Consider the following 25,661-nt stretch of genomic DNA (forward strand, 5'->3'; position numbering starts at 1 on the left):
AAATTGGAGAAGTAACAGTTTTGCCTTGTGTAGCCTTTACTGCTAAGCAAGAAAAAAATATGAAAGTTTACCTATGAAAGATTACCTTTTTAGCCAAATTTGAAAATTGTTGATTTTAATACAATTACAATTGTTTACCTATGAAAGATTACCTTTGTAGCCAAATTTGAAAATTGTTGATTTTAATAAAATTACAATCACAAACATTGCTGGAATGGAAAACTTAAATTTCATCTTGTAAATGTGATGGAATTATCTTCTGGCCATGTACTTGATAACAGAGTTATTCCTGTATAATCTGATGGGTGAAATTTAAATTAGATATGTATCAGGTCACTGTGCTATTAATGTAACAGTTTATGGATCTATAACATGGATTAATTTACAGGTCAGTCTAAATTCAGTCCAGGTTTATTTATAGACTACTGGACATGGCTGATTATTGGAATATACAGCAGTAATGTATAATGGTTTATATGATTAAAATTTCCATTTTTGTACATTTGAGTATTTATGGTATATTTATATATTTGTTGTCTTTAGAGAAATGAGGAGTTAAGTGCACTAAAAGAAAGATTAAACCGGTTAATGGAACACAATGAGGTATGTTTTCCTGCCTATTGATTATTTGTGTATAAACTGACTTCTGTCGTAATAAAAATGACATCCTAAATGGCAGTTTTTCATCTAAATGTACAATAAGTTATTCCAGCAGAATTTTTCACTGACAAAGAAATTGTTGCAGTGTTAGGAGATGAAGAGGGCCATAATGAAAGTGTTGCATGAAAGTATTTGATTTAATATAGTTTCTTAATTGGGTATACTGCTAGGCTACCTACAGTATTTTAAGGGTGAATTTTCTTTTGTAGGTCTATATATAGAATAATTTACTGCTTAAGCTCTTACCGGATATGTTGTTTGTTAAAACTGCTTCTTGAATTGCACACAGTTCATCTGTGTTAAAGAAATATTTCATTTGGTATCGATTAGAATGCATAATGATTGTTTGAGTATTGGGCAAAATCCTGAAATAAATCCTCTCTAGAAATTTGTCTTTTTCATTTGTAAAAAAAATGAGCAATATGAACTATGCAAAATATGTTTACATTGTAGAAGTTGCAAGAAGAGAAAGAAGATGTTCAAGTAAGACTGGCACAGATCAATGGAAAATTACAAAGGTATACTGTAGGGCTGTTTGTTAGTGACCTGTTGGTTGAAAACCAGTTTCAGGGACTAGGAATGCTCTTTTCTGTCTGTCTGTCTGTCTGTCTGTCAGTCAGTCATTTCATCCATCTGCAGTTTTATGTCAAGTCCATAACACTGTCATCCATCAAGGGATGTTGATATTACTTTGCACAAATAGTCTCCATTAATGAGATGACATGTCATATGCTAAAACTGGACACATAGCCCAACGGTCAAGGTCACACTTGGAGATCAAAGATCAACAGGGCTTTTTCCCTGTCAGGTCTGTAACTCAACCATCCCACAAGAGATTTTAATATTTCTTGGGAAAATATTCCCAATAGCAAGTGAATATGTTATGCACAACTTTCAGGCCCCTAATTTAAATGTCAAGGTCACACTTTGAGGTTAAAGGTTAACATGGTATCAACAGGGTTTGTTTTGTGTCAGGTCTAGAGCTCTGCCATGAAGGGATTACAATATTACTTGGCACAAATGTTCCCAATAATCAGAGGACTTAGTGTGCACAAAACCTTGAGCCCTGCCTCAGTGGTCAAGGTCACTCTTGGAGATCAAATGTTAGTAGGGCTTTTTTCTGTCTGGTACATAATTCTGTTATTTACGAAGGGACTAATATAACTTGGCACAGATTTTCCCCTTAATGAGACAACATGTCAAAGGTCACACCCAGACCCCTAGCTGAAAGGTCAAGGTCACAATCGGAGGTCAAAGGTCAGTAGGTTTTTTTTTCTGCAGAATCACTTCCCTTTAATACAGGTGCAATTGCCACAAATGAAAATGTGATCTGGTGTTTGTTAGTGAAAGAAGTTTGGATCTTACAGTGAAACAACAAATTTTCTTTTTATACACCCCCCCCCCCCAAATCCCCAAATCTTACACTTTCTGAGCTATTCAAATGGAACTTTGTATACATTATCAACATGAAGTGAACATACATATTATCAGGATTTTTGTGTCCAAATATTTTTAGCTCACCTCTCACAAAGTGACAAGGTGAGCTTTTGTGATCGCGCAGCGTTCGTCGTCCGTCCGTCAGTCCGTTCGTGCGTGCGTGCGTAAACTTTTGCTTGTGACCACTCTAGAGGTCACATTTTTCATGGGATCTTTATGAAAATTGGTCAGAATGTTGCCCTTGATGATATCTAGGTCAAGTTCGAAACTGGGTCACGTGCGGTCAAAAACTAGGTCAGTAGGTCTAAAAATAGAAAAACCTTGTGACCTCTCTAGAGGCCATATATTTCACAAGATCTTCATGAAAATTGGTCAGAATGTTCACCTTGATGATATCTAGGTCAAGTTCGAAACTGGGTCACGTGCCATCAAAAACAAGGTCAGTAGGTCAAATAATAGAAAAACCTTGTGACCTCTCTAGAGGCCATATTTTTCATGGGATCTGTATGAAAGTTGGTCTGAATGTTCACCTTGATGATATCTAGGTCAAGTTCGAAACTGGGTCACGTGTGGTCAAAAACTAGGTCAGTATGTCTAAAAATAGGAAAACCTTGTGACCTCTCTAGAGGTCATACTTGTGAATGGATCTTCATAAAAATTAGTCAGAATGTTCACCTTGATGATATCTAGGTCAAGTTTGAAACTGGGTCACGTGCGATCAAAAACTAGGTCAGTAGGTCTAAAAATAGAAAAACCTTGTGACCTCTCTAGAGGCCATATATTTCATGAGATCTGTATGAAAGTTTGTCTGAATGTTCATCTTGATGATATCTAGGTCAGGTTCGAAAGTGGGTCACATGCCATCAAAAACTAGGTCAGTAGGTCAAATAATAGAAAAACCTTGTGACCGCTCTAGAGGCCATATTTTTCATGGGATCTGTATGAAAATTGGTCTGAATGTTCATCTTGATGATATCTAGGTCAAGATCGAAACAGGATCATGTGCGGTCAAAAACTAGGTCAGTAGGTCTAAAAATAGAAAAACCTTGTGACCTCTCTAGAGGCCATACTTGTGAATGGATCTTCATAAAAATTGGTCAGAATGTTCATCTTGATGATATCTAGGTCAAGTTTGAAACTGGGTCACATGGCATGAAAAACTAGGTCAGTAGGTCAAATAATAGAAAAACCTTGTGACCTCTCTAGAGGCCATATTTTTCATGGGATCTGTATGAAAGTTGGTCTGAATGTTCACCTTGATGATATCTAGGTCAAGTTCGAAACTGGGTCACGTGCGGTCAAAAACTAGGTCAGTATGTCTAAAAATAGGAAAACCTTGTGACCTCTCTAGAGGTCATACTTGTGAATGGATCTTCATAAAAATAAGTGAGAATGTTCACCTTGATGATATCTAGGTCAAGTTCGAAACTGGGTCACGTGCGATCAAAAACTAGGTCAGTAGGTCTAAAAATAGAAAAACCTTATGACCTCTCTAGAGGCCATATATTTCATGAGATCTGTATGAAAGTTTGTCTGAATGTTCATCTTGATGATATCTAGGTATAGTTTGAAAGTGGGTCACGTGCCATCAAAAACTAGGTCAGTAGGTCAAATAATAGAAAAACCTTGTGACCTCTCTAGAGGCCATATTTTTCATGGGATCTGTATGAAAATTGGTCTGAATGTTCATCTTGATGATATCTAGGTCAAGTTCAAAACAGGGTCATGTGCGGTCAAAAACTAGGTCAGTAGGTCTAAAAATAGAAAAGCCTTGTGAACTCTCTAGAGGCCATACTTGTGAATGGATCTCCATAAAAATTGGTCAGAATGTTCATCTTGATGATATCTAGGTCAAGTTCGAAAGTGGATCAGGTGACTTCAAAAAGTAGGTCAGTAGGTCAAATAATGAATAAATGTTGTGACCTCTCTAGAGGCCATATTTTTCATGAAAGTTGGTCTGAATGTTCATCTTGATGATATATAGGTCAAGTTTGAAACTGGGTCAACTGTGTTCAAAAACTAGGTCAGTAGGTCTTGAAATAGAAAAACCTTGTGACCTCTCTAGAGGTCATACCCTTGAATGGATCTTCATGAAAATTGGTTAGAATGTTCACCTTGATGATATCTAGGTCAAGTTTGAAACTGGGTCATGTGCCATCAAAAACTAGGTCAGTAGGTCAAATAATAAAAAAAACATGGTGACCTCTCTAGAGGCCATACTTTTCATGGGATCTGTATGAAAGTTGGTCTGAATGTTCATCTTGATGATATCTAGGTCAGATTTGAAACTGGGTCAACTGCGGTCAAAAACTAAGCCAGTAGGTCTAAAATTAGAAAAATCTTTTGACCTCTCTAGAGGCCATATTTTTCAATGGATCTTCATGAAAATTGATCTGAATGTTCACCTTGATGATTTCTAGGTCAGTTTCGAAACTGGGTCACGTGCGGTCAAAAACTAGGCCATTAGGTATTAAAATAGAAAAACCTTGTGACCTCTCTAGAGGCCATATTTTTCATGAGATCTTCATGAAAATTAGTGAGAATGTTCACCTTGATGATATCTAGGTAAAGATTAAAACAGGGTCACGTACCTTTGAAAACTAGGTCAATAGGTCAAATAATAGAAAAACCTTGTGACCTCTCTAGAGACCATATTTTTCAATAGATCTTCATGAAAATTGGTCAGAATTTTTATCTTGATAATATCTAGGTCAAGTTCAAAACTGGGTCACATGAGCTCAAAAACTAGGTCACTATGTCAAATAATAGAAAAAACGACGTCATACTCAAAACTGGGTCATGTGGGAACAGGTGAGCGATTCAGGACCATCATGGTCCTCTTGTTTTTCTCGAGTTATGGCAATTATGTGGACTGTGTAATGTTACAGATATATTTGTATATTCAGTAGTTAACTCATGCTACAATTCTTATCTTGTGTGAATCATATATCATATACCGTATTTTGGTGTGTATAGGTCGCACTTTTTCTACCCATTTTGCTGCCTGAAAAAGTTCCTGCGACCTATACGACAGAACATTGCCAGCAGTTTTTTTTTCGGGCCAATTTTCTGACCGTAGCTCTCGCAAAATTACGTGCATCTGTAACGAACGAACAAAATGGATAAAAAATATCAATATCGGCGGCGTTTCAACCAATAGCGGTTACTTTCAATAAAATATATCGTAAATAACCCATACAGACTATTAAAATTACGAATTACTTTAATTCAAAGATGTTTTTGCAATTTCAATTACGTTTGTTTCTACTTTCGTTTTACTGGACGCCATTTGACATGTACTCCGGGTTGGATAAAATCCGGACAGATCCGTCATCCATTCCAAACATTGTTTATACTAATTCTTAGCGTATTAAAAAACTTAAAAGATATTTTTTTTACTTTTGATTTTTAAATAAAAGAAAAAAATCCAAAAGAGATATTTGTTAATCTCAGAATCAAAAGAACGCGGTTAATTACATGACGCGGAAAGGTGTTATAATTGCTGTGCAAACAATTCACATTTAAACTTGCATAATTACAGAATGTAAACGCAAACCGTCTGCTGCCAATTAGTGTCAAAAAGCGCTTTTCTTTGATGTAGTCTGTTACCGATACTACTGTTGGTACGAAACGGTTGGATCGAAAAAACACTGTCGATTTCCACCAATCAGGTTTCGATAATAATTCAGTCCGCGGCAATCAAATGGCCGCCGCCATAACTTTTTGCGGTAAATATTAAATATTGCTGGGAAAAAATCCGAAATTTAACTGCGACTAATACGCTAGAACTTAAATTTTCCGACCATTTCCAGAGCAAAAATTAGATGCGGACTATACATTACCGCGACCTATACACACCAAAATACGGTACTTAGTTGACATGAAATGGACAGGCACATGTTTTAGTTAGTTTTACGTTCAGTTAATGCTTTTTTGAGTTATGCCCCTTTTGATTTCACCTGAACTTTCAGGGTGAGCTTGGCGCTTGGTCTTGGGAATGTTGTCTCTCGTCAGCTTTTTAACTGAAGCAGTTCCTCCTCCAAAACTGCTGTAAAAATTAGACCAGTCTCATACGTAGTTCTGAAAGAATTTCTGGCTGATATCAGTTCGTTCCCATCAGATTGTTGTAACAGTGAAGATTGTAAAACAAAAAATCCACTGTAAGAAGATGAAAGTTTCAAATATGACATGTCAATAAACCACTGAAAAAAACATGAAATAGAAAATATTTATTGTCCAAGGTCAAGGTCAATATTGATGGTTGTTTTTACATGTTTTTGTTCTAGATATCAAAGTAAAGAAGAACAGCTGGGGTTATCAGATGAGTCTTTAACAGGAAACAACAATGGTGTGGAAAGATCCAAGATTTCACCAAGGCTCAGGTTCAGCACACCACTAGCAAAGCACTCAATATGCATGGAACTTAAGGACAGGGTAACAGGAACCTTACACTAGAATTTTTTCTGTTTTACTCATTGCTTGGTCAGTCGGTTTACCATTTGCTTTCGAATCCATAACAAAATACTTGTAATTACAGAGGTTAAACTTCCTAGGATGGTTGTTTTGGGTGTCAGTAGGGCAAAGGTCAAATTGTCAAAGTGACAATGACCTTGAGACTGACAATGGTTTCTGCTCAATAATTGATTAATTCTTTGGCCTATAGTCATGAAACTTCATTAGGCAGTAGTCTGTGGCCAGTAGATGAACCATAAAGTTTTGGAGATCAAAAGGTCAGATGTCAAGATCACTGTGACCTGGAGACTGAAAATGGTTTCTGTCCAATAACTAAAGAACCATTTGTCCTACAGTCGTCAAACATCTTAAGACAGTAGACGATCCCTAATTCTTTACCGGTTGGTAGATGACATTGACCTCAATACTGAAAACAGGTCCTGCTTTACTAAAGAGCTCTTTGCCTTCTGCATTTTAACTTAAAATCAAATCATTCCATTTTGGTCATCATTTGACCACTAAAGTTTTTAGTTCAGTTAAGGTCACAGTGAGCTTGCAAATGAAAATCTGACCAAAATCTTGAGACTTTCGAGCTAACAGCCGTCAAATTTCATTGAATCTTTGCTGTAATCAGTGATGACTATCGCAATGTTTTTGGTCAGTACCTCAAGGCTCAGGGTCATTATGATCTTGAGATTGGAAGTAGTTTATGGTCAGTAACAGGGGAAGGCTTGGGCCTTTGGCCTTAAGAATTCATAGGAAGATTGCTTGTAGTCAGTAGATAACCCATGTTTTGGCGAGGTCATTAGATCAAAGGTCAAAGTAAACTCAAGGGAGCTCCAGTTGTGCCACCAGTGATAAACTTGTTGCTTGTAAGTTATTTCATTCCCTGTGAAGTAAGAAGTGATGTACAAGATATTTTGATTGAATATTTTGTGTTCCAATTCATTGTATCACCAAAGGACTAAACTGATTCCTGGCTTGGTAGTACAAGATCCCCTTGTCTGCATTTGTTGCATTTGCCTGGCAGTTACAGATTTTCAGCTATAAATGAAAGTGATAATAGCCAATAATAATTCTGTCAGAAATGTGATGATCTACAATGTGGTGATGAATATTCCAATATATTTAAAGAAAGAAATCATACAAGGATAGGATGAAGTTTGAATGAAATGTGAGGAAATAATATTACTTAATGTAACAGTCAGTAATATTCTGATGAATTCCACAATATCCTTTGTGAAAATTACTAAATTGATGATGAAGAAATGGGTCCCCTGAGACATCATTGAGGGCTTCTGTATAGATGCCAAGATGGGGAGTCTTTAAGTTACTTATCATTATATGTAATAAATTCAAACTGACATCTACTTTATCTTGGGAGGGTTTGTTGTGATTTATTATGGAATAATAAAAGGCATATTAACATCTTGGTCTGTACCAAAGTATATAATATATAGGTCAAAGATATTGTAGTGTGCTTTTACTGAGGACAATAAAGACTGGGTTTTGTTTAAACATTAAAGCTATTAGAATAGGTAAACTTACGGTGGCACAAAGGTGACATAGATGTTTTTTATATTAATACGTGCGCACCTAATAACTAATACGTGCGCACGTACTAGTACAAAAAATATCATCGCACATACTATAAAAAAACATCTTCGTACGTATAAAGTAATACGTGCGCACGTAATAGCTAATACATGCGCACATACTAGTAGTATTAGTTTATGCGTGCGTAGATATTTTTATAAACTAATACGTGCGCACTTATTACTTCATACGTACGAAGATGTTTTTTTTAACTAGTACTTGCGCACGTACTAGTATGTGCGATGATGTTTTTTGTACTAGTACATGCGCACGTATTAGTTATTACATGCGCACGTATTACTTAATACGTACGAAGATGGTTTTTTTATAGTATGTGCAATGATGTTTTTTGTACTAGTACGTGCGCACGTATTAGTAATTACATGCGCATGTATTAATATGAAAAACATCTATGTCACCTCTGTGTCACCGTATAAACTAGAACATGTAAAAAGCAGAGATAGTAGGTTTTAGCATTGTAAGATATTGATGGTTTGTTAGTGAGTTATTCAAACTGAGTGACAGTTTTTACACAATGCAGATGATCTTGAATCTTTCTTAGTGTATGCAATCTATAATTTTGTTGCTTCCCCCACCCTTGTCCACTACTAGAATATAGGGATAATTCACATTTTTGTGTATTAACTTTGCAGAATCCTGCAGGATTGTTAGTGACCGAGACAGAAGGTACATAAACTATGTAGCTTTCAGTGTATGTTTTTTCAGTTAAATGAAGACAAGAATTTGCCATCACCATTCTGTGAGAAGCTGGAATTATCTACCGATGTTAACTACCTGAACCGGCGATCTGTTCTGTTACCAACATACATGTCAGCCTGGGACTTCGAAGTATCCAATGGATCCCTGCAGGATTACTCTCTAGAGCTGGTAAGCTTTTGCTGGAACCAATATCAGTGATAGGATTTATCACAGTTGGGCAAAATTTTATTTTTCTAGCTTGTGAAAAAATATTAAAGATTATGAAATGTAAAAGCAAACAAATTGTTATCATGACATTTAATGAAGAATGAAATTGTTCAAACACAGTATACAAATGGTCCTTGTTAGATGCTCTGCTAAGATTGTTCAAATTATTTTGATTCGTTAAAAAACATAGCCACTAGTGGGTGTGGCTATTTTTTCCCTATATCAATATTTCGAAACTTACAAAATATTACTTGCATTCCTATATTTATATTGTGTCTATTTCAGTTGAAGAACAGGAAAAGTCTCAGTCCTGGACTTGCACTCTTATATTTGATATTGTGTCTATTTCCGTTGAAGAACAGGAAAAGTCTCAGTCCTGGACTTGCACTCTTATATTTGATATTGTGTCTATTTCAGTTGAAGAACAGGAAAAGTCTCAGTCCTGGACTTGCACTCTATATTTGATATTGTGCATTTCAGTTGAAGAACAGGAAAAGTCTTAATCCTGGACTTGCACTCTTATGTTTGATATTGTGTCTATTTCAGTTGAAGAACAGGAGAAGTCTCAGCCCTGGACTTGCACTCTTATATTTCATATTGTGTCTATTTCAGTTGAAGAACAGGAAAAGTCTCAGTCCTGGACTTGCACTCTTTTATTTCATATTGTGTCTATTTCAGTTGAAGAACAGGAAAAGTCTTAATCCTGGACTTGCACTCTTATATTTGATATTGTGTCTATTTCAGTTGAAGAACAGGAAAATTCTTAGTCCCGGACTTGCACTCTTACATTTGATATTGTGTCTATTTCAGTTGAACAGGAAAGGTCTTAGTCCCGGACTTGCACTCTTATATTTGATATTGTGTTTTTCAGTTGAAGAACAGGAAAAGTCTCAGTCCTTGACTTGCATTCTTATTAGCTCATCTGATTTTTTGAAAAAAAATGATGAGTTATTGTCATCACTTGAGCGGTTGTCGGCGTCGGCGTCTGCGTCGGCGTTGCCTGGTTAAGTTTTATGTTTAGGTCAGCTTTTCTCCTAAACTATCAAAGCTATTGCTTTGAAACTTGGAATACTTGTTCACCATCATAAGCTGACCCTGTATAGCAAGAAACATAACTCCATCTTGCTTTTTGCAAGATTTATGGCCCCTTTTGTACTTAGAAAATATCAGATTTCTTGGTTAAGTTTTATGTTTAGGTCAACTTTTCTCCTAAACTATCAAAGCTATTGCTTTGAAACTTGGAATACTTGTTCACCATCATAAGCAGACCCTGTACATCAAGAAACATAACTCCATCTTGCTTTTTGCAAGAATTTTTGCCCCTTTTGGACTTAGAAAATCAGTTTTCTTGGTTAAGTTTTATGTTTAGGTCAGCTTTTATCCTAAACTATCAAAGCTATTGCTTTAAAACTTGCAACACTTGTTCACCATCATAAGCTGACCCTGTACAGCAAGAAACATAACTCCATCCTGCTTTTTGCAAGATTTATGGCTCCTTTTGGACTTAGAAAATATCAGATTTCTTGGTTAAGTTTTATGTTTAGGTAAACTTTTTCTCTTAAACTATCAAAGCTATTGCTTTGAAACTTGCAACACTTGTTCACCATCATAAGCTGACCCTGTACAGCAAGCAACATAACTCCATCCTGCTTTTTGCAATAATAATTGCCCCTTTTGGACTTAGAAAAATCATTTTCTTGGTTGAATATTATGTTTAAGTCAACTTTTCTCATAAACTATCAAAGCTATTGCTTTAAAACTTGCAACAGTTCTTCACCATCATAAGTGGACACTGTACATCAAGAAACATAACTCTATCCTGCTTTTTGCAAGAATGATGGCCCTTTTTAGACTTAGAAAATCATGGGTAGGACAATATTTCTATTATACAAAAAAAATCAGATGAGCGTCAGCACCCGCAAGGCGGTGCTCTTGTATTTGATATTGTGTCTATTTCAGTTGAAGAAAAGGAAAATTCTCAGTCCCGGACTTGCACTCTTATATTTGATATGATGTCTATTTCAGTTGAAGAACAGGAAAAGTCTTAGTCCTTGACTTGCACTCTTATATTTGATATTGTGTCTATTTCAGTTGAAGAACAGAAAAAGTCTTAGTCCTGGATGGCATTCTTATATTTGATATTGTGTCTATTTCAGTTGAAGAACAGGAAAAATCTTAGTCTGGACTTGCACTCTTATATTTGATTGATGTCTATTTCAGTTGAAGAACAGGAAAAGTCTTAGTCCTTGACTTGTACTTTTATATTTGATATTGTGTCTATTTCAGTTGAAGAACAGAAAAAGTCTTAGTCCTGGACTGGCATTCTTATATTTGATATTGTGTCTATTTCAGTTGAAGAATAGGAAAAGTCTTAGTCCTTGACTTGTACTCTTATATTTGATATTGTGTCTATTTCAGTTGAAGAACAGAAAAAGTCTTAGTCCTGGACTGGCATTCTTATATTTGATATTGTGTCTATTTCAGTTGAAGAATAGGAAAAGTCTTAGTCCTTGACTTGCACTCTTATATTTGATATTGTGTCTATTTCAGTTGAAGAACAGAAAAAGTCTTAGTCCTGGACTGGCATTCTTATATTTGATATTGTGTCTATTTCAGTTGAAGAACAGGAAAAGTCTTAGTCCTGGACTTGCACTCTTATATTTGATATGATGTCTATTTCAGTTGAAGAACAGGAAAAGTCTTAGTCCTTGACTTGCACTCTTATATTTGATATTGTGTCTATTTCAGTTGAAGAACAGAAAAAGTCTTAGTCCTGGACTGGCATTCTTATATTTGATATTGTGTCTATTTCAGTTGAAGAATAGGAAAAGTCTTAGTCCTTGACTTGCACTCTTATATTTGATATTGTGTCTATTTCAGTTGAAGAACAGGAAAAGTCTTAGTCCTGGACTTGCACTCTTATATTTGATATGATGTCTATTTCAGTTGAAGAACAGGAAAAGTCTTAGTCCTTGACTTGCACTCTTATATTTGATATGATGTCTATTTCAGTTGAAGAACAGGAAAAGTCTTAGTCCTTGACTTGCACTCTTGTATTTGATATTGTGTCTATTTCAGTTGAAGAACAGAAAAAGTCTTAGTCCTGGACTGGCATTCTTATATTTGATATTGTGTCTATTTCAGTTGAAGAACAGGAAAAGTCTTAGTCCTGGACTTGCACTCTTATATTTGATATGATGTCTATTTCAGTTGAAGAATAGGAAAAGTCTTAGTCCTTGACTTGCACTCTTACATTTGATATTGTGTCTATTTCATTTGAAGAACAGAAAAAGTCTTAGTCCTGGACTGGCATTCTTATATTTGATACTGTGTCTATTTCAGTTGAAGAACAGGAAAAGTCTTAGTCCTGGTTTCTATGATGCTGACCTTGAGAAGAAACTTGAGAGTTTGAAAGATCTGGAAAAAGATGGTCTTCAAAAAGAGATTGTGAAACTGTACAGGTATGCAATCATTTAAGGTGGATAAATTCAGATATTATCTATTTTGTTAACTGTTGATGACTTACCAACATAGTTTATATGTTTCAGGAGTTGTTGTGATAAAAAATATAAAGAAAGTAAGAAAAATTTCGGAAAAAAAGTACCTCCATTTTTCCATATGATTTTTGGAAGTCAGTATTATTTGGTTAGATATGCCTGAAAGCAATTACAGTGCATTCGCTATGCTACGAATCGCAATTTAACGAAATACCGGTATACTATGAAAAGGTTTAGTGGTCCCAGTTGCTTTCCTTCTTATTTCTATGTTACAAAGTCGCGGTTTTACGAAAATGCAATTTTACAAAAGATGCGCTCCTACGAATGTATTGTTATGTCCTTAAAGCATGTTTTCAACTTGTTTAAGTTGCGATTTTACGAATACCTGTATCGTCCAAATTTTCACACCTTCCATAACGGCGTGAAAACGCTTTAGAGTGTAAAGTGTCACTACCATTTAGCTGGGAGTAAACGGTAATTAAAGTGTGAAAACTTAGTAATTAAATTCTAAACACATATGATGTACACTATGGCACAAGTTAGTGGTTAATTTTTTCTCCTTTAACTATCAGATCGGATGGCATACCAGTCACTCTTGCTTCGACATCTATATGTCTCAAACAATCACTGCATAAAGAAATTTAAAAAAAAAATATTTAAGTCCTCGTCGTCTGTTTGTTGTCCTTTTATTATTCCAAACAATTCAGTAAAGGATAGCTGAGGGTATCGGAATATGCAATTGTGATTTTTGTTCTCGTCAACAATGTACCCTATATATGTTTAATGTACAGTGAATAAAAGGTGAAGAAAAAAATAAACGTTTCACATTCCAGATACCATCTGAGTTCAGATTCGTATAAGATTTGTAGTAAACCTAGATGTACATATAAAATTGGTATACATGTACTCCTACACAAAAATCCAATGTTTAAATATCACGGGTTACGACGTGTAGATATTTAGGTGCTGTATAGCGGAATTTCCTATGCTACGCTCGAACGAAAATGCGATATTACGAAAAAAACGACCGGTCCCTTGGCTTTTCGTAGGATCGCGATTGTACTGTAACTATTTTCAGATGCATAACATAAAGTAACATAATTATTAAAAAAAAAAACGAATGATTTTTGAAAAGTCAGTGCCCAATATTGCTAAAAAAAATCTTGTATGATGACTCTTACATCCATGATTTAAATCTCTATGGATTTAGATAATCTAATAAATTCTGTAATAGCCTAATAATTTCTGTGATGTTTTACTTGATACTATTAACATATAAGACAAGAATCAGCTGAATTAAATTGTATGGCATGAATCAATCTGGAATCTCATTTCAAGTATGCTATTCATTTGGCTTTGCTCTAGAAAGCATTTAAATGGACAAAATCATACCAAGTTCTCAGAGGCAGAAAAACACTAGAACATTTTTGGTCTTACACTTGAAGAAAATGAAGTTGGTTTATAACATTCTTACAGAAATGTAAACATAGCTTAATCCTTCACTTTAGTGACATTTAATTAAAGTAGAGGAGATTTCATTATATACAATGGCTTGAGATTGATTGACAAGACTATTGATCACTGGTTTGGTCTTGACAAGTTTTCCTGTCTATTTAGGAGAAAAGTTGGATTTTTTTTTTTTTTGCGAAAGGTTTTGCCCTTACATACTTTTTAGTTTATTTATTGTTTTAACCGTGCTGAGTAGTTACTGTTGAAGGGATCTTATGATCTCTGGACAATTTCCTATGTGTAGTGAATGCATGTGCAATGGTAATAGTGATAAGCGCCTGCTGATATTGTAAGGCAGTTTTAATTGAAGCCCTACAAGTAAATCTAAACGTTCAAAATAGAAAACTTTCCAGTAAGGTTTGGAGAATAAGTGAACTAAAGTACAACCAGAAAGAGCTGTCAAATGCAGTAAAACGCTATGCCAGGTCAAAAATAGTCTTATTACAACGTTCAGAACAACTGATGTTATAACTGAGTTTCAGATTGGAACAGCAGATATTATAAAAGAAAGTTTCAGGTTTAGAACAGCTGTTTGAAATATATATGTCTCTCTCTACTGGAGGAGACATATTGTTTTTGCCCTGTCCATCTGTCCGTCAGTCCATCACACTTCATTTCTGATCAATAACTGGAGAACTAATAGGGCTTATGGAGTAGATGAAATGACCCTTGACTGTTTTTTGGGGTTATTCCATCAAAGGTCGAGGTCACAGGAGCCAGAGTCAATTACATTTCATTTCTGATCAACAACTGGAGAACCATTTGACCTAGAACCATCAAACTTCATAGGGTGAGAGGCCTTGCACAGTACATGACTGTTATTGTTTTTTGGGTCATTCCATTAAAGGTCAGGGTCACAGTTGCCTAAATATGGGAAACATTCCGCTCAAGAGTCGAGACCACAGGAGCCAGAAAGTGAACTGTTAAATATGGTCTTTTTCTTGATCAGGACTGAACATGGAAACCATTTCCGATTAGTAACTTTGGAACATTCATGCCAGGATGTTGAAATTCAATAGCATGATTGTGACATCAGTAGTTTTTTGGGGTCCTTCCATAAAGGTCAAAGTCACAGTTGCCTAAACATAGAAAACTATTTCCGCTCAATGACTTGAGAACCACTTGACCCAGAATGTTGATTCTTTTTTTGTTAAATAACTAGGGAATCTTTGTCTAAGATCACCAGGACCTGACATGAAAACCGTTTCGTTATTAACTTGGAAACATTGACAACTAGATGATGTGAAATTTATAGGAAATGATTGGACATCACAGTAATTTGTTGGCGTCACCTTATAAAAAGGTCAAGGGTAACAGTTGCCTAAACATAGAAGAAGTTTCCGCTCAATGACTTGAGAATGACCCCTTACAGAATGTCAATCTTTTTTGTAAAATAACTAGGAATATCTTTGTCTAAGATCACATCAGTATATCAGTTTGCCTTAAGAGGTCATGTACTTAAAACCAGTATAAATTGTTTATTTGAATGGACATAAACAGACAAACATGAGATTTTTGCAGCTGAAACATTTGATTACACCACATATTATGAATTACAATTCATTTCAATAAATTTGCATCTACCAGGTATCCTTCATCCTTAAAATAGAAAAAGAGGCCATTTCATTGGTGCTTGTTGGATTATGTCAAAGCGCATAACTAGTAGGAGAGTAAGGACTCATGCCATCTAAGAATGACATGAATAATCCCAAAGCATCACATGCTAGAAAATTCGTGGTTATCTAAGTCTGTTGAACAAGAAATCTTGAGACATAGAATCATGAAAATCTATCTGTCAGAATTGAGAACTTATGTAGAAAGGTTCACTGATTTCTTAAATATTGTGAAGATTAGTTTTTTTAGCTACAGTGACAAGTGACATGTAACGCTTGATGTCATCGTGCTATGGTCAACATTAAAAATCTTCTTGAACCATGAGAATTAACGACTTCACAGGATGATCCTTGGTGGCCCCCTTCAAATTGTTCATAGATTGATTCATGCAGAAAAACCGAAGGAAAACTTTAAAATCTTCTAGTCCAAAACCACAGGCTAGGCTTGATATCTGGTGTGTAGCATCATCTAGTAGTCCTCTACCAAAATTATTCAAATTATTCCCTAGGATCAAATATGCCCCACCCGGGGCACATGGTTTATAGACTTATATAGGGAAAACTTGAAATCTCTTGTACAAAACCACATGGCCTAGGGCTTTGATATTTGGTGTGTAGCATCATCTAGTGGTCCTCTACCAAGATTTGTTCAAATTATCCCCCAGGGTCAAATATGCCTCACCCTGGGGGTCACATGGTTTATATAGACTTGTATTGGGAAAACTTTGAAAATCTTCTTGTACAAAACCACATGGCCTAGGGCTTTGATATTTGGTATGTAGCATCATCTTGTGGTCCTCTACCAAGATTGTTCAAATTATCCCCCTAGGGTCTAATATTGCCCCGCCCTGTGGGTCCCAAGTTTTACATAGACTTACATAGGAAAAAAAGTTTTAAAATCTTCTTGTCTGAAACCACAACACTTAAACCTTTGATATTTGGTTTGTAGCATTGTTTTATGGTCCTCAACCAAAATTGTTCAAATTGTACCCCTTGGATGAAAAGAGGCCCTGCCCTTGGGGTCCCAAGTTTTATATAGACTTATACAGGAAAAAGCTTTAAAAATCTTCTTGTCTGAAACCATATGACCTAGGCTTTTGATATTTGGTATGCTGCATTGTCTAGTAGTCCTCTCCCAAACTTGTTCAAATTATGCCCCTGGGGTTAAAAGAGACCCCGCCCTGGGGTCACTTAGTTATTATGTGAGTTATGTTATATATAGGAAAAATGCTTAAAAAATCATCTGATCCTATTTCCAAGAGTGTTTAATTATAATTACCTGATGACCCCAGGTAATATGATGTCACTTGACTGTGACCTTGACCTACTGATCTACTTTCTTGTTTTTTAAGATACAGCCTTGAAATTTTGATGACATACACAGTTTTGCACACAAATCGTATAACTGAATTTCATTGACCATGAATGTGACCTACTGACTTTCTTAATATTTTATCATCAGTTTGACATTTGAAACATGTAGCTCATATTACTCAGGTGAGCGATCCAGGGTCATCATGACCCTCTTGTTTCAATTTGTAGTAATGTGTTTTAAAGGCTATAGAAGAATAAAGATTTGCAGTCGGAGACTGGAAAGAGATGACTTTATGTTCAATAAATATTAAATTCTGTATGAATATATTGGCATATTGCAGTTTTATCTGTTTGAGGTTTTTGTCTGGCTTCTATTATTCACTAGCCTTGACTTTTCGTCATAACTCCTCCAGAGTTCTCAAAGGATCTGATCCATACTAAATGAGCCGTGCCATGAAAAAACCAACATAGTGGGTTTGCGACCAGCATGGATCCAGACCAGCCTACGCATCCCCGCAGTCTGGTCAGGCTCCATGCTGTTCGCTTTTAAAGCCTATTGGAATTGGAGAAACTGTTAGTGAACAGCATGGATCCTGACCAGACTGCGCGGATGCGCAGGCTGGTCTGGATCCATGCTGGTCGCAAAGCCACTATGTTGGTTTTCTCATGGCACGGCTCAAATATATCACTAGAAAGAACTTACACATATAATGTCAGAACATACTTGTACTATGCATGGAAAAAGAGGTTTGGCCCTTTTGAAATTTTTACAAAATGTGAACTATTTGAATGGAAGGCTTGTGCAAAGAGCTCTGCTGAAAGTTTTTCAGTATATCACTGTGAAGTGAACTTGCAAACATGTTACTGTCACATGCTATGTCCGGTTTGATGTTGAACACCACTTTGTATATGGAAAATGTCTCCAGTAGTTTTCAAGGGAAGCGCAAACTTAAAGAAATGTATAACTTCAAAATAACATTTTGCACATTATGAGGATATACTTATACTATTGAAGGAGTAATGGCCCTTCAAAGTTTTACAAAATACTGAATAGTATGGTTAGGATGAGGTGCCTATCCCACATAGGAGTTTTCATTCTTTTACTTCTGCTTTACTGGCATTCACTGCTGTGAACATCTAACCTAGACATTGTGTATTATCCACCCATAGTATGCAGAGAAAATTGCTAATTTTATACTACATTTTCATAATTCTTTTCTTTGCTGTATTTTGCCAGGTTATGACTTGTCTGTTCTTGTATTTGTGTAACAGACAGACATTAAAACTTATTTTAATCTTGCATCTAAACAGTAAAATAATATGAGCTAAAATCTCATGTTACTTTGGGTTTTTTTCCCATGTTTTTTTTTTTGCTTGAGGTCATCCTCCTTTTGAGTTCTAACAGTCTTGATATTTTCCTGTTATTGCACAGTGCAGACAATATTGACAAAGATGAAAGGGAGATGAGAATTGACAACTTTGTTAAAGAGATTTCTTGCAATGCATGAGAATTTTGTCCTGGCATAATGGTTTTTGTCGTATATGTCTTTTATATTTTCATTTCCCTTCAGCAAAAACATGAGACAGTACAATCACTTTTTTGGCAGCACAATCACTCTCTTGATTTAACTTCAGCAGTAGAACAACATTGTCTGTAATTTAGAAATTACTCTGACGCTATAGTTCAGAAAGTTGGAGATGTTGTGCTAAAATGATTGTTTTTAATCTCATTTAAAGTAAGTCCAGAATTGCTGATTCTTTCTCCCTCTGGTAGCGGAAGATGAATATTTGAAGAAATGCAAAAATTCTTATAAATTTGCCCATTTCAGAAGAACAGGTCATATTGTGTAAATTTGCATATGTCTGTACATCCATCTGTCATTTTGTGTCCATAGCATAACTTAATAATCATTAACCTTTACCTTGCTAAATTACTAAAATGGACAATTCCATCATTCAATTTGTTTAGTATCACTTATTATTTGAAGGGGTTCACTAAAAATTTACTGACTGAATAGCGAACAGTGTTGTTCTGCACTGGCCGCAAAGGCAGAATCAATTGCCAGCTGCAGACTAAAGGTCAAAAGTATTGACTTTAAACTTTGCTTATAGGTAGGTGGCAATGAGACATGTACAGAGCATATAAACCAGGTTAGTATGTCAAAGGTCAAGGTCACAAACTGAGCTCATATGTGAAATCTGTCCTTCATATTTTGTGTCTTTAGCATAAACTAAAAAGTATTCCAGGTATTTATAGATTGCAATGGGGAGTGTGCAGATTGGCAAGAGTGCATCAATTCTTTAAATTTTATTTCCTCCTCTGATCTAACCAACTCAGTAGCCAAGAGGTAGTGCATCCACTTTAAGCATAGGAGGTTTGGCACTAGTAGCTTCCTCGCTTGATGCTCAGCATTGAGAGGATAGTGTTAGGACTGGTCAGCCCAGTGTCATTACAATGTAACAGGGTGGGGCATCATATCATGTGTCTACGGAGTGATATTCCAGTGATGCAATACTATTAAGTTGAGCACTGCCCTTACTGCTTGTTTTTATATGACTGAAAAATTGTTGAAAAAGGTGCTAAACCTGATTCCTCCACTGATCTAATATTTTGGGCATATATTGCTATGCTTTAGGGAGCTCTTGTTGAAATATGAATGTTCCCTTTTTGAGGCAGCATCATCCTAAAAGTTGTTCAAGAACTGAATTTCATAAGTGTATACAAAACTTTATTAAATAGGGATAAAAATTATGTTCTGTATCATTTCTGAAATATTGTAATTTTACAGTTCTGTAGACTGTCAGCTCAATACGATTCCATTTATGTCAGAAAATAATGCTTTATAGTTGCTATAGTGTCGTTTTTCATAAGAGTAGATGATCTGTTTCTTGTAACAAGGAATTTTTTGAAATAATGGGATTAGATTGTAGATGTATCATGTAGTAAAGGGGGAACAAAAGACTTCCATTAATGAAGAATGTCTGATAGAACTTGTCAAGATTAGTGACACATTGCTCATCTGAATATATTGATAAATGACACATCATTGTTCACTTGATGAGGATTATAACAAATATATAAGTCAGAGCTAAATGCATTTCCTTTCCTTGCTGTTAATCGGAACTGTCATGAAACTGAATGGAATTGTTAAGCATTATGAATTAAGGCTGTTCTTCACCTTTGATAAACCTCAAGTTTCTATCTGCAAAACTAATGCAGATACTGGATTGAAACTCTATAGATAATTTAACATTTAGGGTAATATTCCTGTCTCTTGGACAACAATTTGAATAGTTGGGCACTGGCTGTCTTAAGGACAGCTGTTGTTAAATTTTGGGAAAGTGTGTATGCTTTCTAGCTCTATATTTACAAGTTAGACCTTTTGATTAGATTTTATTCATAAAACAGTTTGAGCAATTGTCATTTAATTTTGATTCCATGCCTTTAGTGTTTAAAATTGAATCCGTGAGATTGATTTGGGAGCTGAATACGGAAACATTGAAAAGAAAATTCCAATAAAAACAAACATTTATAATAAAAAACAAAGAGATGTAATAATTATGTAATATATAGATATAGAATGTGTTCTCAAGATATTCTTAAATTATAACATTTTAAAGTAATTCATTTCATTTGCATAAATGTTTGTGGTATTAAACAAAAAATTATGTCTAAGCATAAAATAATTGGTAATTTTATTATTTGTTAAGATTTGGTTTAATGAATTTTGAACACCATAGTGCCCTATAAATTGATAATGATTTCACAGTACTCCGTGTTTGTGCTGTGAAAAGATATTCTGTTTTGTATTGGCTTTAGGAAATATTTTTAACAGAGCAACTGGTAAGTGGAGGCGTCCCATTACTTTGTATGGAAACATCTTATCATACTTCGAAGACTAGAGTGATAGTAGAAAATTTGTCAAGAAAAATGGATTTCTTCTTAATTTCTTTCTTTAGATTAAGTTTTCTATTGAGTAGGTTTTGAAGTAAACGACTCAAGAGATGGAATGTAAATGTATTAGTACAGTTCGTAGAGATTATACAACAGTTTCTGTATTTTCTTTAATTTAACTCTTCATTTTGTCACTGTCTTGAAAATGGACTCAGTGGACTAAATTTCACTGAAAAGAATTGAGTTGCATTGTTCTGAATTTTTTTGTCAACATTGAGGAAATAAGTTGGTCAACAGTAGAAAACCAGCATAATTCTGCTTTATTTTTGAGGAGTATTATGAGGATGTTTGGATAAAATCTTGCTGATTAAAAGTATACAAATTAACTTATATAAAAGGTGTTAGTAGTAAATTTTAAAAAACTGTAGACAATATGTGAATGATAGTATCATTACTGATATCTGTGATTGTTTGCTGTCGGAGAACTGTTTTTAGTGAGCAGAAAATGAGTTTTGAAATAGGTAGAAGTTGTGAAGAAAATGCATTTCAAGTAAATGGAGTTAAGTGAGGATTTAGTTTTAACTACAGTGAGGAATATGGGTGCATGTACTTCAGCAAAACGAAGATATTATAACAATGGAATGATATATCAGTAAGTTTGAAATATCCTATTTTACTGCTGTTTTTTCAGTCATTATAAATTGAAACTTTTCCCAGGTGAAATGATTACCATGGTCATCACGGTTTTTGATGGTTGACCACGTTTTAACGTGGTTACGTGGTCAACCCTCCAATACCACGGTGAAAACTTGGTCAGGAGCACGGTCGACCATGGTGAGAGAAGATTGGTCGACCATGGTCAGAAAGACGATCAACAGTTTGACCATCATCTACCATGGTCCACTTTTTAGCTCACCTGAGCAAAGCTCAGGTGAGTTTTTGTGATCGCTCGATGTCCGGCGTCTGTCTGTCGTCTGTCAACATTTAGCTTGTGTATGCGATAGAGGCTGTATTTTTCAGTTGATCTTCATGAATTTTGATCAGAATGATTGCCTTGATAAAATCTAGGCCAAGTTCAAAAATGGGTCATCTGGGGTCAAAAACTAGGTCACTAGGTCAAATAAAAGAAAAACCTTGTGTATGCGATAGAGGCTGTATTTTTCAGTTGATCTTCATGAATTTTGGTCAGAATGATAACCTTGATGAAATCTAGGCCAAGTTCGAAAATGGATCATCTGGGGTCAAAAACTGTCATTAGGTCAAATCAAAGAAAAACCTTGTGTATGCGATAGAGGCTGTATTTTTCAATTGATCTTCATGAATATTGGTCAAAATGATAACCTTGATGAAATCTAGGCCAAGTTCGAAAATGGGTCATCTGGGGTCAAAAAGTAGGTCACTAGGTCAAATCAAAGAAAAATCTTGTGTATGCGATAGAGACTGTATTATTCAATTGATCTTCATGAAATTCAGTCAGAATGAATGCCTCAATAAAATCTAGGTCAAGTCAGAATATGGGTCATCTGGGGTCAAAAACTGGGTCACTAGGTCATATCTAAGAAAATACTTGTTTAAACTCGAGAAACCATATTTTTGGTCCAATCTTAATTAAAATTGGCCAAAATATTTGTTTCCATGAAATCACTAGGTCAAACATGTTTACACTATTATGGTGTGTTTCTCAGGTGAGCGACCTAGGGCCATCTTGGCCCTCTTGTTTTTCAACCACGCTCGACTATTGACTACCATGGTCATGTTAGTAATTTTCACACTTCACAAGTTGTAAAATGCATCAAAGATGTTGGACTGCATTTTGACTCCCAAAAGTTTTCCTAGTTATGTCTCCTCCCACACAGTGGTGTGGGAGACTTATTGATTTACTCCTGTCTGTGTGAATGTGTGTGTCTGTCACAAATCTTGTCTGCACTCTAAGTGGAACATTTCTCATCCGATCTTCACCACATTTCAACAAAATGTGTTTGCCAATAAGTCCTCAGCCAAGTTTGATAACTAGCCAAATCGACCTAGGCACTTCGGAATGATGGCCCTTGAATTACCGAAAATTGGCCTTTTTACTCTTGTCCGTGCTCCAAGTTGAACCTTGACTAAACTTGAACAAAATGTGTTTGGCCATAAATCCTCGGCCAAGATCGATAATTAGCCAAATTGACTTAGGCACTTCGGAATTATGTCCCTTGAATTACAGAAAATCGGCCTTTTTACTCTTGACCAAGCTTTTAAGTCTAACATTTCTCATCCGATCTTCACTAAACTTGAACAAAATGTGTTTGACCATAAGTCCTCGGCCAAGTTCAATAACTAGCGAAATTGGCCCAGGCACTTCGGAATGATGGCCCTTGAATTACCACAAATCGGCTTTTTTTCTCATATCTGCGCTCTAGGTTGAAGAGTTCTCATGCAATCTTCACCAAACTTGAACAAAATGTGTTTGCCAATAAGTCCTTGGCCAAGTTCGATAACTAGCCAAATCGGCTCAGGCACTTCGGAATTATGGCGCTTGAATTACCGAAAATTGGCCGTTTTACTCTTGTCAGTGCTCTAAGTTGAACATTTCTCATCTGATCTTCACTAAACTTGAACAAAATCTGTTTGACCATAAGTCATCGGCCGAGTTCGATAACTAGCCAAATCAGCCAGGCATTTGGGAATTATGGCCCTTGAATTACCGAAAATTGGCCTTTTTACTCTTGTCCGCACTTTTAAGTCGAACAGTTCTCATCCGATCTTCACCAAACTTGAACCAAATGTTTTTGACCATCACTTCTCGGCCAAGTTCATTAACTAGTCAAATCGCCGAGGCACTTGAGAATTATGGCCCTTGAATTACCCAAAATCAGCCTTTTTGCTCTTTAAAAGTATATTTGTACTGAGTAAACAGTGTATAAAAACTGACTTACTATTTAGATGATTAGGCAGTTGTGGGAGACATGCGCTTTTCTCAAAAGCTGCTCTAGTTATAGAATAGCTTTCCTGCATTTATAGACAGATTCAAAGGTAAACTTTCATAGTCTGACTATAATTTTTTGTCATCTTAGCAATTTTGTGACAAATAAATGACTGACTTGCAAAAATAGATATAGACTGCAATTGTCATGTATTTTTAGGACCCTTTCAAATTTATATTTATACATTTAATTACTTATCTGTCTTGGTGAAATATTTTGATATATTTTAAACAAACCTTCAACATGAATGTTGAATAATTTGTAAAGTGCAAAACATTGTTTCAAATATACTGATTTTAAAATATATCAAAATAGTGTATTTTGATTTCTTGTTACAAAGTAATTTTTTTTCACATAATGTATCCAAATTTTCAGTATATTGACCACAGTCAATCATGGTTGACCTTGGTCAAAACTGTGGTGCCTCTTAACAAAACATGGTCGACCATTGTAGTTCATGGTCATATGACCTTCATTTTCACCTGGGTTGCACTGGCAAGGCTGGCTTGAGTATTATTTTCAGCCCTAACTGAACCCGGACTGATGCAATTGCTCTTGCATGTCCTACACAATTCGGGAGCCTAATACATGAATGTGTAACATGGGCTTTAAGGAATCTGTGTATTATAAAACCTTGTGTTTTATTGATTGGTAAAATTTTCAATGCATTTTGATGTTTATTTAATATGGATGAATTGTTGTTGGTTTCTGTCAGAGAAAGTTTAAGAGCAAAATAATGAGGTTACTGGAAGCTGTAATGTCTCGCTCAAAATAAAATGTGTCTCGTCAGGTCTTACATGTTCCTCTCTATACAGTTGCAAAAAATATGGAGGATTGATCCGCCCATGTATTAATGGGAGAAAAATCATATGCAAACAAGGCACGTGCTGTTAATACATGATTTTTATGCCTCCCTTCGGGGGCATATTAGTTTTCAACTGTCCGTCCATTCGTTCGTCACAACGTTAACTTTTTGCATGAAGGCACTTTACTCGTGAACCACTGCACCCAGGACCTTCAAACTTCACATGCTGATAGTACTTTTGAGTACACGACCCCTACTGACTTTGGGGTCAAAGGTCAAGGTCACCAGGTCAAAGGTCATGGCGCTGCGGGGGCATTTGTCACCATTAGTGACAACCTGTTATTTTTGAAATGCTTTGCCAGGGTCGTATATATGTATTTCTGAGCAGACTGATATTTAGCATCTGCATCTTGTTTGTTCCATAATAACCTCTTCTTGTAGCATTAAAGATACTATGTAATCCGTAGTATGTTTTGCTGTATCAGTTTTCAACCCCAAACGTACTGCCCCCAACAATGTACGCACTCCCTTCTCTTAGAGTTTACTCCCTTTGCAAAGCATCGGTTCAGCTGTTGTAAATAAAAGTGAATGAATAAGTATTGCGTGTAACTTGTGCGATTGTTCGTTTTTAGGAATCATAATAATGATTTTGGTAAGTGTCAGTCGGTATGTTTTTACCTGACTTTTCACAGAATTCATATAATAAACCTTGAAAGCTTGTCATTACCATCGTACTCATCTGTACCCTAAATGTGTTCGTACTCCGAATAATTTGAATGTAAAGTTATTATGTCCCCCTTTGAAGAAGGAGGGGTATATTGTTTTGCAGTTGTCTGTTGGTCGGTAGGTCTATATGTAGACCAAACCATTTTCGGATGAATGCTTTGGCCTAGGATCATGAAAATTAATAAGGGAGATTGGTCATGAGGAGCAGATGACCCCTACTGATTTTGAGATCAGTAGGTCAAAGGTCAAGGTTACAGTGACCTG

The 25,661-nt window shown here is 35.7% G+C and overlaps 1 protein-coding gene across 1 annotated transcript in view; it reads left to right on the forward strand.

Moving 5' to 3' along the window:
- Positions 1 to 25,661, forward strand: part of LOC123552874 (inositol 1,4,5-triphosphate receptor associated 2-like) — a 105,216-nt gene that overhangs the window by 37,110 nt on the left and 42,445 nt on the right. Inside the window, exons 10-14 of the mRNA XM_053542197.1 lie at positions 544 to 603; positions 1,114 to 1,178; positions 6,384 to 6,531; positions 8,872 to 9,033; positions 12,415 to 12,533. Of these exons, the coding sequence (XP_053398172.1) occupies positions 544 to 603; positions 1,114 to 1,178; positions 6,384 to 6,531; positions 8,872 to 9,033; positions 12,415 to 12,533 (554 nt within the window). The remainder of the gene's footprint in view (positions 1 to 543; positions 604 to 1,113; positions 1,179 to 6,383; positions 6,532 to 8,871; positions 9,034 to 12,414; positions 12,534 to 25,661) is intronic.

This window comes from Mercenaria mercenaria, chromosome 4, assembly GCF_021730395.1.
Source record: "Mercenaria mercenaria strain notata chromosome 4, MADL_Memer_1, whole genome shotgun sequence".
Taxonomy (NCBI): domain Eukaryota; kingdom Metazoa; phylum Mollusca; class Bivalvia; order Venerida; family Veneridae; genus Mercenaria; species Mercenaria mercenaria.